The following is a 14,845-nucleotide window of genomic DNA, read 5'->3' as shown; positions in this document are numbered from 1 at the left end:
CATTATGTAAATGCTTCATGTTAAAACTAATGCCACCAATTGATTTTTAACTTTAAACACAAGTATGTTGTTTTGAATTTAATTAACAAGATAATATTTCAATACAACAAAATGCAGTAAATTAAATCCAATGTAAAAAGTTCATTTAAAATGAAGAGCACTTTAATTTAAAGAGGATTGTCCTAATAGGCTCTCCGTACTTCTGAGTTTGCACATGTGCAGTGTGGAAGTTTGATCATCCGCCATTTTCAACTGAGACTTGCGCTTAGCATCCTGGATAGAATCCATCGCCATCTGAGGATTATTTGGTAAGTACAACAATTTAAGGATGACAAATTTGATTAATGTATACTAACTGATACACATCTGACACTTTCGGGAATACTTTTGCATTTTTTTTTTTAAACAAATAATGCCTGGCAAATTTTTTAACACTCTAGCTCAGGGCTGCCCAATCCCAGTCCTCGAGAGCTACTATCCTGCAGCTTTTAGATGCATCCCTACTCCAACACAGCTGAATCAAATGGTTTGATTACCTCTTCAGCATGCCATCATGTTTGGCAAAGGCCTGATAACAAGCCATTCATTTGATTCAGGTGTGTGGGAACAAGGATGCATCTAAAAGCTGCAGGACGGTAGCTCTCGAGGACCGGGACTGGGCACCCCTGCTCTAGCTTGTATACCTCTCACACATGTTAGAAGTATGAAAACATTTAACAAATATTGTTGAACCTGCTTCGGTGTAATTTTCCAAAATCTTTTGCGATTCTTGTTAAGATGAGACTTGCCTACTAAGACCGACAGTTTTAAAATTACTCCCAACATCTACCGCACCTGCTCCCTGACATCAGTAATGACCACTGGGAGCGCCAGCGATCCTGTAGTTTGAAGAATGAAATGAATGTGTAGTGTATTTTAGAAATGTGCATCAATTAAGTTGCTACATTGTTTGAAAGAATTCGACTCCATGTTGATTTCTGGTTTAGTGTCAGAAATCTTCACTGAAGAAGCTTCACTTTTCTTTCCAAGCTCCTCAGACTACGATGACCTGGATGACTGTGAACCTTCACAGACTTATTGTTATCCACAAAATGTCATGATAGGATTTTAAGTCCATATTGCCCAGTTCTAATCTTCTATTTAATTTTAATATTTTTAGGGGCACAATTATTAAATATATTGTTGAACAATCTAGAATTGATTAAAGCAAAAATGAAAGCTTTCACGTAATGTCAAAATTGAAAAGCTTCGATTTTTGGGTTCATATATTTGTTAATCTGACACAGAGGAGTCAGTGCCTTACCAATCATGAACCTCACTGCACATCACTGATGTGAGTTATGAAACATTGCTTAATCACATATCTGCTATGTGTTAATATTTTTGACTTTCTTTTGTAAAGAGGTTGAAAGGAACCAAAATAGGAAACTTCTATCATATTGAGTTCTTATCTCCACCAGAATCCCAGCGTTGATGTTTGACAGGAATGCATTCTGAAAGCTGTCTGTGTCTACTTAAATGAAAAGCCAGATGACCTGTTCAAGGAATTCTTGGTAAGTTAAAAAAGGAAAACGATCAGTTATTTTCCTTTTTTAAATTTGGGATTGGAAATGGAAGGTGGACTTACTTGTCCATATGTATATGTACGCAATTAACTTATCTTTTTTTAAATTTTTATTTAAAGGATGTGGATCTTGGTGCAAGCAGAGAAACAGAGCAGCTGACTTTGGGAGTCTATGTTGTCAGACATGAGAGCAAACTCTGCAGATACACCTGAGGACATTGCTGTCATCATAGAAGGATGCACTGTGCTGCAAGCTCTTAGTGATGTGGCAAAGGGTTGTGCCCTCCTGCTTGGACCAATCTATAGTCTAAATCTGAGCTACCCAAAGCACCTGAAATACACATTTGAATTTCTTCAGAAGGTGCCGATGGAGTTGGATGGGAACAACCTATCCATGAAGGTGCAGGTTCTGAAAAACAAACTGCTTGAGTGAAACAGCCTGCACTGAACTATAGAGGACACTGAACTTTAAGGTTCTCGAACCCTTCTCCTTGCACTTCATAAACTGTTCAGTTTGAATTGCCACAAGAACTTCTGCAAGGCCTTTCACTTTTCTGCGTTCTTTGTTCTTGAACCTTTACCAACATCCAACTACACTGAAAAAGACTGCTCCTAACTTTGGACTTCAGTTTAAGTTTTGAAGCAAAGGTTATTTTTCTAAATATGGACAAAAATGACACAAAAGTAATTTCTACCTGCTGTTTGCAGGGCTGTATTGTGGGATTTTCATTGTAGTCCAATCAAGTTTAAATTAAGTCATGTTAATGTTAAAAATGTTGGAATCACAACACTTTCCAGTTTTAATCATTTCAGTTTAACATGACATTCTGTATCTTGTCTTCCTGCACCTAAAATGCACTTGAATATATGTAAAGATTGTTTGGGGGAAAAGATCTAGAAGCATTTGAATTGCTCAAAGTGTGCTTCAACAAGTTTTACACAAAGTGTTATTAAAGTTAGGTTAACTGAATAAACTTGTGTTCGATTTATTTAATTTACAAACTTAAATAGACTAAGTTGCAATTCTGTTAAAGTGATTTAATCCTATAGTTTCAGTAGAGCGTGTTTTGGGTGAGTAGATTTATCAGATTTACTTAAAATTTGTTGTTCAAATTAAATATATCATACATTTTATATTTCACTAACCCAGTTGTGTGGAACCGGTTGACATAACTGGGTGGAGTAAATACAACATGTTATTTCTCAAAGTAAGTACAGCTTGTTTTGGTTGAGTAGGTTTTATTTAGTCTTCTCAATTTAAATCAACAAGGTTAGTTATATCAACATTATGATATTCAGCTAATACAACATGATTCTTTTGATTTGCATTTAATTATCCAAACCTTATCAGATGTACTTAAAATTTCTTGTTCAAATTAAATGTATCATACATTTTATATTTCACTAACCCAGTTGTGTGGAACCGGTTGACATAACTGGGTGGAGTAAATACAACATTTTATTTCTTAGAGTGTAGGGTCAGCATCTATCTCCGCTCAAGAAGGACACAGATGCTTAAAAAAGCAGAGGAAATCACAAAGAGCTGACAGTCTAGAAGTCACACGGTGCTTGTGATTCAAAAGGTCCATTATTCTGACTAACCACACTGATGAATCTTATGAATATGAACGTAAAACTGCCGAGTTTAAAATATTATTCTTAACTTAAGTTACATGCACATTTGCTTTAATGCTCATTAGGGTCAGCATAACATGCACACTATTAATTTGCTTTAACACGAGAAGCTGCTGCATCTGTCTCCTTCAAAATACCTCCACCTCAAGATAATACTCCATACTTTAAATTACGACCTATGTCAAACACCAGCTAGAGAACAAAGAGGGAACTAAGTTTCTTTGAATGTCCCTCCAGCACATTAGTAGTCTTAAAAAGAAACCTGACACAAAGTCAGGAAAATAAAGGACCTATGAGGTATCCTAGACGGTAAGATTAGGTCATGCTTACTGATTAAAACACGTCTATCCAGCTATATTTTGTTCTAAAAATATTTTTTCTTCCTATTAACATGCAATATTTGTTTACGTTAGGGATGTGAAGAAAATATGATGAAAATGTTCGTTACAGCTGTTGACTTTACTTCTCAACATTGTTTAACAGGCAAGAAATGAAAAATTGACATCTGCAGTGTCTTTTCACCTCTTATTCTAACATAAAGATCTCTCCTGGCTTATCTTGTCATGCGGTTCATGACCGGTTCTGGACTGGCTCTGTGAGTTTTCTTATGCAAACCCAAATGACATTTAACTGAATAGGGGAGTAAAACTGAAGAACCCCAAGATCAATCAAGATTTACACACCTCTGTTGCTTGTGAAGCTCGCACACAAGAATTTCCCTCGCGTGTACTGTACCAGTGTACCTGCACAGGTGATGTGACAATAAAAGTGATTTGATTTGAGATTTATTCTTCTCCTTTTATGCACATTTTCAATTTCACATTTTCAGGTTTAACAAAATATACAGGGAAAAAAACACTGCAGTGCTTTGACTATAAATATAGAAAAGACGGCCATCTTTCTAAGATGTATAACATGTCATTGATTGTATCTGACAGTTTCAAGGAGGGACCTGATTGCAACAGAAGGTAGTCTTAGTGTCTTTCAGCAAATAAGTCTACCTTTAAGCAGTTCTGGATTCAGTTGAATACTTAAACAGATTTTGGGAGTACTTGCTTGCAAAGATGTACATGGGAATTCTGATATTTGTCCCTTAAAGTGAAGTCTAAAGCCATTTGTCTTCAGTAGTACACACCCTAACCATCCATATCACATATGGAATGCAACTACTGATACTTAGTTGACTCATTTTACATTCTCACTGGTATATAAGCCTAGGCTTATCTTACTGTTGTGTACACTAGAGAATGTAAAAACAAGGTGTTGCTATAGCAATGATGTCATGATATGACTTTTTCATATCACTAAATCAAACAACCTTAATATTGAAATGATAACATCACACAGTTGCTCCATCATGTGAATCTCCCATTCTGCCACATCCCATAGGTGCTCTATTAGATTGAGATCTGGTGACTGTGGAGGCCATTTGAGTGCAGTAAACTCAATGTCATGTTCAAGAAAACTCACCAGCCATCACTGAATAATTTCTCTTTTTAAGGACAATTCTCTGTAAACCCTAAAGATGGTTTGTGTGGGAAAATCCCAGCAGATCAGTAATTTATGGAATACTCAGACCAGCCCATCTGGCATTAAAAAATGCCATCATGTTCAAAGTCACTTAAATCACCTTTCTTCTAACTCAATTTGAATTTCAGCAGGTTTTTCTGTCATGTGATTGGCTATTTGCATTAACAAGCAATTGAACAAGTGTGTCTATTTCAGTGGTGGGTGAATGTCTATCCGGTCCAGTACTGGAAATTTGTCTTTGAGTGTGAGACATTTAGTGAATAAAGTTGAAATGTAAAAATCACCTAGTACTGTAGTGTTTCAAATAGTCAAAAACATTCTAGTCTGAGGTTATAAATTAAGATTGATTTTTCAAATTTTTCTAGTCATGTAAACAATTATGCCAAAAGATGTATCCTGTTATATTGCATAGAGAGGAAAGCATGCTTTTTTTTTGCAACTCTAATGTAAATATTGCCTATATATTGCACTTAAAGGCAGGCGCTTTTGTAAAGGACACAACGTGAAAGCTAAGTTTTGAGTACACTAGTAGGGTCTTCCCCATAATCAAATTAAATCCAGACATGTATGGCTTAAACAACTGGAGCAGCCTCTTTCATTTAAAGCAGACTCCTCTTGCTTTCTTCTTAGAAAAATATCTGGTCATCTGAGCGTCTCTAACTGAACTGTCACAGATGATTAGAGGACGAACAACTCGTCTTGGTATCCCAAAGAGCATGGGGTCCTCACGAGAGAGTGAGCCACAACTAGAATCAATGTCACCGTTCAGATAATCACGCATTGCCGATTCACCATGTAAGATGCATTTTGTTTGCTGCCTAACTGTGTAAAGCCTCTATTCATATTCAGATTCTTACACAGAAGGAAAAAAACATGGTCACTCAGTAATGATCCAAATTCCAATGATGTGTGTTGACAAGAAAGGGTTTTAAGTGTTGAAATTATTTCTGTGACAAACCAAAATGACAAAATTTTCAAATCTTTTTAAACTAATATGCTTGAAATCTTGTTATTCTGTCAAATTAAAGAATTAGGGGTTATGATAATTATAAATTAAGTCAGTTATATACGTTTTCAACACAGTATACCATTAAATGCTTTTCATTTTTGGAACTCTGGAGAGCATTGTCTTTATTTACTTGTAAAATATTTTGCAGCATACACAGATGTAATGCTTCATGGATGAATGATTCCTAGTTTTGATTCATTCTTGTACAAGTGATTTTTTGAGAGCAAAATGTGGCATATAAACAATTAAAAAAACAAGCAAATGAAAAACATATTCTTGAGTAACATCTCTTTTAACCGATTGCGGGCTCTGAGTGATCCAGCAATAGTTGGACATTTGCAGAATTACAAACAAGGGCCCATCTCTTTTTGTGTGTCTTTGGTGACCTCTCCTCACATGTGTGTCACACACACTCACAGAAAAACAAGGCTTACACAACAGGAGTGTGAAATCACCATGTTCCGAGACCAGCAGTGGCGGGGGAGCAGTTGGGCGATGAGTAGCCAGAAAACTTGGGACACGTCAGGCAAAGCAATGACCCCCCCCCCCCCCAAATTCATGATCACTCTCAGGAACTCTGCCAAACTCATTTGAAACTCAAAGTGCTGCTCATGCAAGATGTGTTAAGTGGAAATTACAGGCAGGATGAGAAGAATTACATGACTCGCAATGATGTTGCACCCAGAGAGTGTTACTTTGAGTGATAGATGATAATATTTACCAACTCATAATCATAAATGAAATGGCTGGTATTGTCAATATTCATTCAGGTTCAATTGGGTATTCATTTAGGTGTATTCACAGTTGATGTAGGCCTATTCATCCCCTGAATAGAATGAATATAATTAATACAGAGCACGAAGCTCTAAAATCTGTGTTTTATTTATTGATAAAATCAGCAAAAGCACTGAGAATTTGAGTACTCTCCCTGAGTACAATTTTGTGGTCATTTTTTGGTTCCATTGAATTACACTTTACATTTGTAGTCCCTGTAATTTAGAATCAGAATCATAATATCTTTATTGTAGAAATTATGTGCCAGTGCTGCGGCATTGAAAAAAAAAATATAGACAAAAATGAATATAACTATAAGGAAGAGAAAAAAGGACATATAAAAAGGGTAAAAAAAAATATACATAAAATAATGAACACACTACCATCTATTGCAATTAACGAGCAAGGTGGTATTTAATATCCTGATGGCTGTGAGAGTAATATTGTACTGTTTGAAAGTTGTAAGATGCAAAATGGACAATGTTTAGAAAATAATTGTTAAAAAATAAATATATATTGGCTTGAATAAGCAATGTGATGTATGTATGTATGATGTTTTATGTCTGATGTCTACTTTTACTGTCATAAGGATTATTACGACTTCTGCCTCTCCCTGAAGTGCCTCGGTCCTAAATGACCTGCATTATAAACATTCGTGGATGTGTAATTACTTACATTGCCGTTCTAGAGGCACTTCACAGGCTGTCTTTTCTTCAGAATGACTCAGGAAATACTGCAGTTTGATACATGAACTCCCCTACTAACTTTAGTTTTCTTGCACAGATTAATAGCTGGTGCGGGCCTTCTGTAGACGGTGGTTCAGCGGACAGCAATGCCACTCCGCCATCTAGCGTCCCGGGGATGAAATTACGCCGCCGTACGTAACTTCCTTTTAAAACATGGCGGCGCCCTAAAGGAAAGTCACACTGTCTCTCCGGGGGAAAACATACGCTTCTTATCGTTTAATACATCATCTGTGCAAGGAGTTAAAAAGCGGCGGCATCTGAAAAGATTTGTCTTTACGTCCTACACGCGTCCTCTGAGGTAAGTTTTGCTTATTTTTATTTTTCAAACCCATCGCTCTTAAAACGGGAGAGCCTGTGCAAAGTCAGGTTTTCTTCGGATGTTAATAGGCTCTGTTTTGAGTTTTGTTCAAAAAAGAATGACTTCATATAGGGAAATATATATATCACACATGCAGGACACCTTAAACTAGTTTTTTAATTGAGCGGCAAGACAGAACGAAGTCGGGGCTGTATCAAGACACAGGGACTAAACCCCAATTCAACCAGACCCAGAACTGATCCAGAATTAAAACAGGACTACAACAGTTCAAAAGCAGGATTACTGAGGACTTAACCAAGACATAACCAGAATCAGAACTAGATGATAGTAGCACTAAAAATCATCATAGACCTGCACTACACTTATTTATTTAATTCTACCAAAGTACAATATTTAGATTGAGAAAAGTTTATATAATTATTTAGCCTTGTTGTGCAAACAAGCCTGCAGAACTTAATAAATATAGAATTTGAAAAATAGCAAACCTAAAAAGAAACACTAGGTACGAGATACATGAGTACCTATACGGTGATACTTTTAGTAAGCAACCATTTGACTAACATGTGTGTCTCACCTGCTCTTGTTCATCTCTGTTCTGTCCTCATTCTCCATCTCAATCTCTGCTCCTCTCTCTCCCTCTTTGTGCTGACAATCATCAAATATACAGTTGAAACCAGATATTTACAAACTCTTCAGATCAAAACACAAACACTTTTTTAATTGTAACATCAAATCAGACTAAATGTTTATTTTTTTAGATTGATAAATATAAAAACATATTTGTTAACTTTAAGAGTAAAGAGAGAAACTGTCTGTGTTTTTTAATTGCAAATGGCACCAAATTGTATTCAAATTGAGCCACACTTATGGAGCTCCACAGTTCTTTTCCTGGTGTTTTGGTTGACATCTCTGGATTTTCCCATGTCAAAGAAACAGGCTCTGTGTTTTGCCTTATATGCATCCACAGGTGTGCCACCAATTTACTCACATGGACTCTACTAACCTATCAGAAGCTTCTTCAGCTCAGAATGGAATCGTCTGGAGTTTCTTGTTAATTAACAACAAACTTAGTGTACATGTACTCCTAAATTTAATGAAAGTGATAAAAAATAGACAGCTCTGTCTCTCTTTATTCTGACATTTAACTAATTCAAAATATATTTCAATATTTATCTAAAACAAAAGTTTACTCTAAATTGATGTTGTACAGTAAAAATGTTTTATGTTTTCTCCCTAAAGTGTATGTAAATATCTGGTTACAAATGTGAATATCCTGCTGTGTACTGAAATCCCTCTTGTTTTGCATAGAAATATACTGAACAACATACAAAGCATAATATATAAAATAACATTTACCTGAGTTTTTTCTTTGAAAGAAGCCCCTTATGTCCATTCTTATATTTCAGTACATAACTGAAACCGAATTAGTCGGGGAGGGTAAGAACTGAAAATATGAAATAAACACACGTAAGCTAAGACTCTCTAAAAAATAGCATTTGTTCGGCTTTTCATTTCGCCATTTGTTGATTCACTTGAAGAGCAAGTAAAATAATATTGGTCAAGTGATCAGTTTCATATCAATCTTTCGTGATGCACTGTCATATTTACATTATTTGTACGGTATGAATGATTTGCTTTGGTACCTGCTCAAACTTAAGCTCTCCTTAGTATGGCTGGCTCCGTCTCTCCAACAGCGCACTCACGGGCAGCAGCTCCCCCCGCCCCCTCGCTCAGTCGCTTAGTGCCTGAGCTTGGATCATACCAATATCAGGGGGGGATTCACGCACAGTCGTAAATTCCCACAGTGTGCACTATGTGCTTCGAATATTGTGTGTACTTTTTGTTTTATACAGTTGTCAGCCAGGCATCTAACTATGAAAAAATTACACTCCAAAATACCCCGGGCTTCTGACAAAACAACCCGGGCTTAAGCCCCGTAAGCCACCCCCACGCTCCGCCCCTGATGTGGTTTAATTATATTTTTCAGGATTATTAACAGTCATGTGTTATTTATAAAATATAGCTATTTACACTTTGTTTTAAATGTGACTCTTTGCCTATTGCAGGATATTTCCGCAGACACCATGGTACATTTATGTGAGTATCCAAGTCTTAACAGGCTTCCCCCCCAATTGTTGTGGTCAGTATGAACTCGACCCTATAATTCTCACCATCATACCTTTTTTTTTCTTTTTAGGTATACGGCTTATTAATGCAAATCTCTAATGTGCCAATCACATGGCAGAAACTCTATCCATGTGGGCATATACCCATATGGAAAAGATATATATAAATCTTATAAAGTTTGTATCTGTCTTGTGTGAAACTTGTATGAAAAGCATACAAGCGTGAAAACACACATAAGATCCCTTGAAAAATTATATAAATGAAACTTGTATGTTTTGAATATGTACTAAAACAATATATGAAAGTAATGAGAAAGTGGCCACTTTCATGAGTAAATCATATAAGCCTTATATGATTCACTATATGAAGCAGGCCCTATCTTATGCGAGTCTTTTATAAGTTTTTACTGTTTATTTTCCATATGGGTAGACCTGTTCAAACCGAGCATCAGAATGTGGAAGAATGCATACACTATTATATATTGTACATATATTTATTAGTTTCAGGTTGGCCATTCTTGTATTTTGCTCGTTTGTGTTGTTGTGTTTGCACATCTCTGTTGCTTGTGGGGCTCGCACACAAGAATTTCACTCGCATGTGCTGTGCCAGTGTGCCTGCACATGTGATGTGACAATAAAAGTGATTTGATTTGATTTGATTTGAATGTGGCATAGGTGTTGGTGCCAGATGGGCTGGTCTGAATATTTTGGGGGGGAGAACATGTAGGAGAACGTGTGTAATGTAAAACACGTTGAACCTTGAAGCAGATGGGCCAGAGCAGCAGCAGATCACACTGATTCCCATTTACTCTTAGCTAAGAACAGGAATCTGAAGCTACACTTCACATGGACTCACCAAAATTGGAAAATAGAAGATCTGAGCTCAGAATTTGTTGTAAACAACATGCAAACATGGATCCATCCTGCCTTGTACCAATGGCTGTTGGTGATGGTGGAATTGTATGGGAGACATTTTCTCAGCTCATTTTCAGGCCCCTTTGTACTAATTGAGCATAATTTAAATGCCAGTGTACCTGAACATTGTTGTTGATCGTGTCCATCCCTTTAAGACCACAGTGTACCCATCTTCTGATTGCTCAGACTCACTTTGGGGCAAAGCTCAGATCCTCTCAAACTAGTTTCTTGAGCATGACAATGAGTTCATTGTTTGGTAAATTTGCGCAATTTGCGTCATAGATTACACTTTTATCAGCTGCAAAAAAGATAAAAAGTAACGAAAGAAAAGTTACACAAAGTCTTAGAAAACTATACAAACTACAACTGCAAAACTGAGTAGTGCAATTAGTGTAACACAATTGCTTAAGTTCAAAATTATTTTGACAGCATACCAGTATGTGTCTTTTTTTTTTTTTTTTTTTTGTAAATATCACGCTTATTGTCAGAGTATATGAGAACATTACACTTTTTAGTTGGCAGCATGCTGTCATGGTGGTTAGCACTGTTGTCTCACAGCAAGAATATCCTAAGTTTCTGTGTCCACGTGTTTGAGTGGGTTCTCTCTGGGTATGCCGACTTCCTCCCACAGTCCAAAGACATGCACTTAGTGGGGTTGATTAAATGCAAGTAAAGTCATGCAAAGGTTATTAATATGAATTATGCTAAGAAACAAAAATCATGGTTTACTGTTCAATTCTTCTTCTTTTTCCTTCAAACAATTAGAAATTATTAGAAACAATTAGAATGATTAAAATTTATGTAAAATGCATAAAGAACTAAATCCTTTCACATGAGAAGCAATACTGGGCTATATTTGCCTCTAAAACAGGTTAATCTTAGTTAGAACATTTAATATAAGTAGAGTTTATGTGCAGGGCAGAAGCAGGGATTGTTTCACGAAAAAGGGGAAAAGCAACGGATTCAACAAAACCTGAATACATAACAAAAATAAAATGCAAGAGAACTTTTCAAATTTGGTCTTCCCATTGCTTCATATTGTTTAAGAAAGTAATTTTGTTTAAAGCAGCAAAGATGTTGACAACAGTGGGTGCTAAGTAAGATTTTAATGTGTTTCTGTATTTGGTAGTTGAATGCCTATAATAGTATAACATATACTTACATATATGGGTATGTAACAATTAAAGAAAGTCATGTTTTCCTGTCTTTGACAATGCTTTTGATGCTTATTTTCTTCTTTAGCATCACTCCTACTAAAGAAGTACCACGGAGGTCACGTTGTGATTCGATTCGCTCTTGCGGGCCACAAACAGGCTAACAGACCATTTTATCGCATTGTGGCAGCTTACAACAAAAGGGCAAGAGATGGTAAATATATTGAGCAGCTGGGTTCCTACGACCCGCTTCCGAACATCTACAACGAGAAACTTGTCAGTTTCAATTTCGACCGAATCAAGTATTGGATTGGATGTGGAGCACACCCTACAAAGCCGGTTGCCAAACTCCTGGGTGTGTATTTGCTGCATAAACGTATTCTTTTGAAGTCTTCATCATTGGGAAATTTTATTGTCATTCTGTTCCTGAGAACTGGTTTACGCCTGATTTTTTTTTTGTAGGCATCTACACCTATTAGACAATATTTATTTAGCATTTTATTACTTTTTCTTCACCAGGTTTTGTAATCTTTAATTGCTTTGCACACACTCTAAATTACGACTTTTGCACTGTGATGTGTTTGCTGTGCCCTCAGATGACATTAGCATCAATAGATTGTAAATTCCTACTGAAAACACAAAGTGAAAATTGTCAGTATTTAGATAATACTATCTCTTTTTTATTATCCTTTTTTTAGTCATTATCCTTAAGTTAAAGAAGATGTTAGGATATTTACCTGTCTCCTCTGTATTGTTTGAAATACTTATTGTGAATGTTGTCGTCTTCACCTATCTTTTGTAGGGTTGTCCGGATTTTTCCCTCTTCACCCCATGACAATAACAGAGGCAGAGCGCCGAGGAGCCCAAATGGAGACAGAAACAGAAACAGAGGAATCTCCGAAAGAGGGACAGAAGCAGGCTGATGTTGAGAGTTAAAGCTGTAGACTTTGCGTGACCATCCAGTTGCCACAATTATTTTGAAAAATAACTCACTAATTTGACTTGCTGTGTGAACTGTTCATGAAAACTCAAAATATGTCATATTGTAGTTTTGGCTCTGTCAGTAGCTTCTTCATGTGATTAATTTTTGATCAGATGCTTCATAAAATTGCATCTTTTTCTTTAATACAGTTATATAATTTTAGACAGCAGCAGTTTGCATATGGTGTTTTATGAGACCTAATTAAAGTATTTCAATATAACTGCGTCTGTTTGGGGTTTAGTTGCAGATTGTATTTATTATCCTGTGTCTTAACGAAGGCCTTTATTGCTTATTCACGCTAACAAAGCATTTTTAATGAATATCAGTTTGTTTTGTTTACTTTGAAATGGATTCATAAATATTGAAATCATTCCATCCTTCTTTGGTCAGTGTTCATTCTTCTTTTCTCATCCTTTGTGTATTTGAATCTGCACACAATCAGTTGTATCAAATAGAAAGTAATAAAAAAAAAAAAAAAGGGTGCGTTTGTTAGTATGATTGCTGCCGGAGTTTAATTGATAATTCTCCACCCCTGTGTTTGCTGACTGTGTCATGACACTTTATGGCTTGGGACACATGTCACGTAAAGCCAGGCTCTGTTTTTGGAACCACTTTGCAGCAGTCCTTTTTCTGTTTTAAATTAAACAGCATAGCAACAGTTTCTCATTCAATATTTACAGATCGAATTCAGATATCAATGGATTTATACGTGCAACACTGACTTGTATTATTACTTGCAGAGCACAGCAAAGCTCACGTTCATCATCTTTTGCGACATAAACACTCCAATTTGTAGATATAGTCACTATTCTTTGTTTTTAAAAAAAACCAAAGGACCGCCATTAATGATGTAACCGGACCAAAGTTCATAATAAGCAGTGACTTTTTTTTTTTTAAAACAGCTGCTTATTCTGTGTGTCGCATGCTAAGACTTTAATGTTTTTTTTTTTTATCTTGGATTGGTCAATACTGCACCACTATGGCATGCGTCAGTCAGGCAGTGATAAGAATACTGATGTGAGTTAGTACCCACTTGACAACGCCCAGGTGACCATTTGAAAATACAGCATAAACAATTCCACAACTGAAGTATTGCGGCTTTTGATATTGCTTGACTTCCTTCAGGACTGTGGAATAAAAGTGACTTGGTTGAGCCGCAGGGCAACCCGTGTAACTTTGAATTATTGTTCTTAATTAAAACAGTTGAAACAAAAAGTGCAGTCTTCCATGACATATCAAACAAAAATATTTCTTGTTGAGTAGTGTTTCAGAAATTATTTTCTAAAAGCAAACAGAGGTGTGGACTAAATGTCTTATGACGTTAAACTCAGAAACTATTGTGTTTAATCTCATCGCAGCTTTTTTATTCTTGCTGCTATTGAGATCCATTTTTAATCATGTGGGATCATGTTTACCTTTCTATTTTTAAAAAGGCTTTATTCCGTCATTTAAACATCTTATCTATAAGTCTCATTTATAACATTTCTAAAGAGTAAAGAGTTAGTCATGCTCACCATCATGTGTTGAGTGTCAAAAGAGAATTAAAGTAACTGTTAAAAACAAGGAATATAAAAGACTAGTTGCCAAATGCATTAAAAAAACGCTAATTTTAATAGCTGTTCTAATACAACAGTGCATTTCTCTTAATAATCACTTCATAACTTAAATTTACATGATGTAAGTACCATTAGTTGATTTCCTGTAAAATCCTTAAGAAAGTTAAAAAAAAGTCACATGATGGATAAACAGCGGGAATATAAACTTGCTATTCTAGAAGACACTAAACATACAGACGTCTAAAGCTTTTAGTGATCGGTGAGTCTATAAAGGTGCTAAATAAATGTAAACACATACAGTATATGCACTGATATAGTGTTACGTAAATAACACATAACTTGAAACAAGTGGGTTTTTAAAGCAAATTTAAAAGAATTTATCTTGTTAAATATTTTTCTGTCCTTTGACAGTACATAGGAACATTCATTTGAAAACAATAAGTGTATAATTAGTGACACTAAACAGTGGTTAGCAGTGTAGCATTGGCTACATCCAATACTGGTTTAAAAAGAAAGAAAGAAAAGAAAATCACAT

General features: G+C 35.9%; 1 protein-coding gene and 1 long non-coding RNA gene across 2 annotated transcripts; both read left to right on the top strand.

The window, feature by feature from the left end:
• The first annotated feature begins 229 nt into the window (after positions 1–229).
• LOC113022352 (uncharacterized) lies at positions 230–2,314 on the top strand. Its single transcript, XR_003272421.1, has 3 exons — positions 230–308; positions 1,461–1,553; positions 1,685–2,314. It is a non-coding gene; the product is annotated as an uncharacterized LOC113022352 (long non-coding RNA).
• Positions 2,315–7,373: 5,059 nt separating this feature from the next.
• mrps16 (mitochondrial ribosomal protein S16) lies at positions 7,374–13,131 on the top strand. The gene is made up of 4 exons (XM_026167671.1): positions 7,374–7,556; positions 9,644–9,674; positions 11,861–12,127; positions 12,575–13,131. Exons 2-4 carry the CDS (start codon positions 9,662–9,664, stop codon positions 12,706–12,708), a joined length of 414 nt encoding a protein of 137 aa, XP_026023456.1. The 5' UTR covers positions 7,374–7,556; positions 9,644–9,661; the 3' UTR covers positions 12,709–13,131.
• Positions 13,132–14,845: the final 1,714 nt, after the last annotated feature.

This window comes from Astatotilapia calliptera, chromosome 5 (assembly GCF_900246225.1).
Source record: "Astatotilapia calliptera chromosome 5, fAstCal1.2, whole genome shotgun sequence".
NCBI classification, from domain to species: domain Eukaryota; kingdom Metazoa; phylum Chordata; class Actinopteri; order Cichliformes; family Cichlidae; genus Astatotilapia; species Astatotilapia calliptera.
Note: the sequence above shows the minus strand (reverse complement) of the source record. Positions and strands in the feature narration are given on the sequence as shown.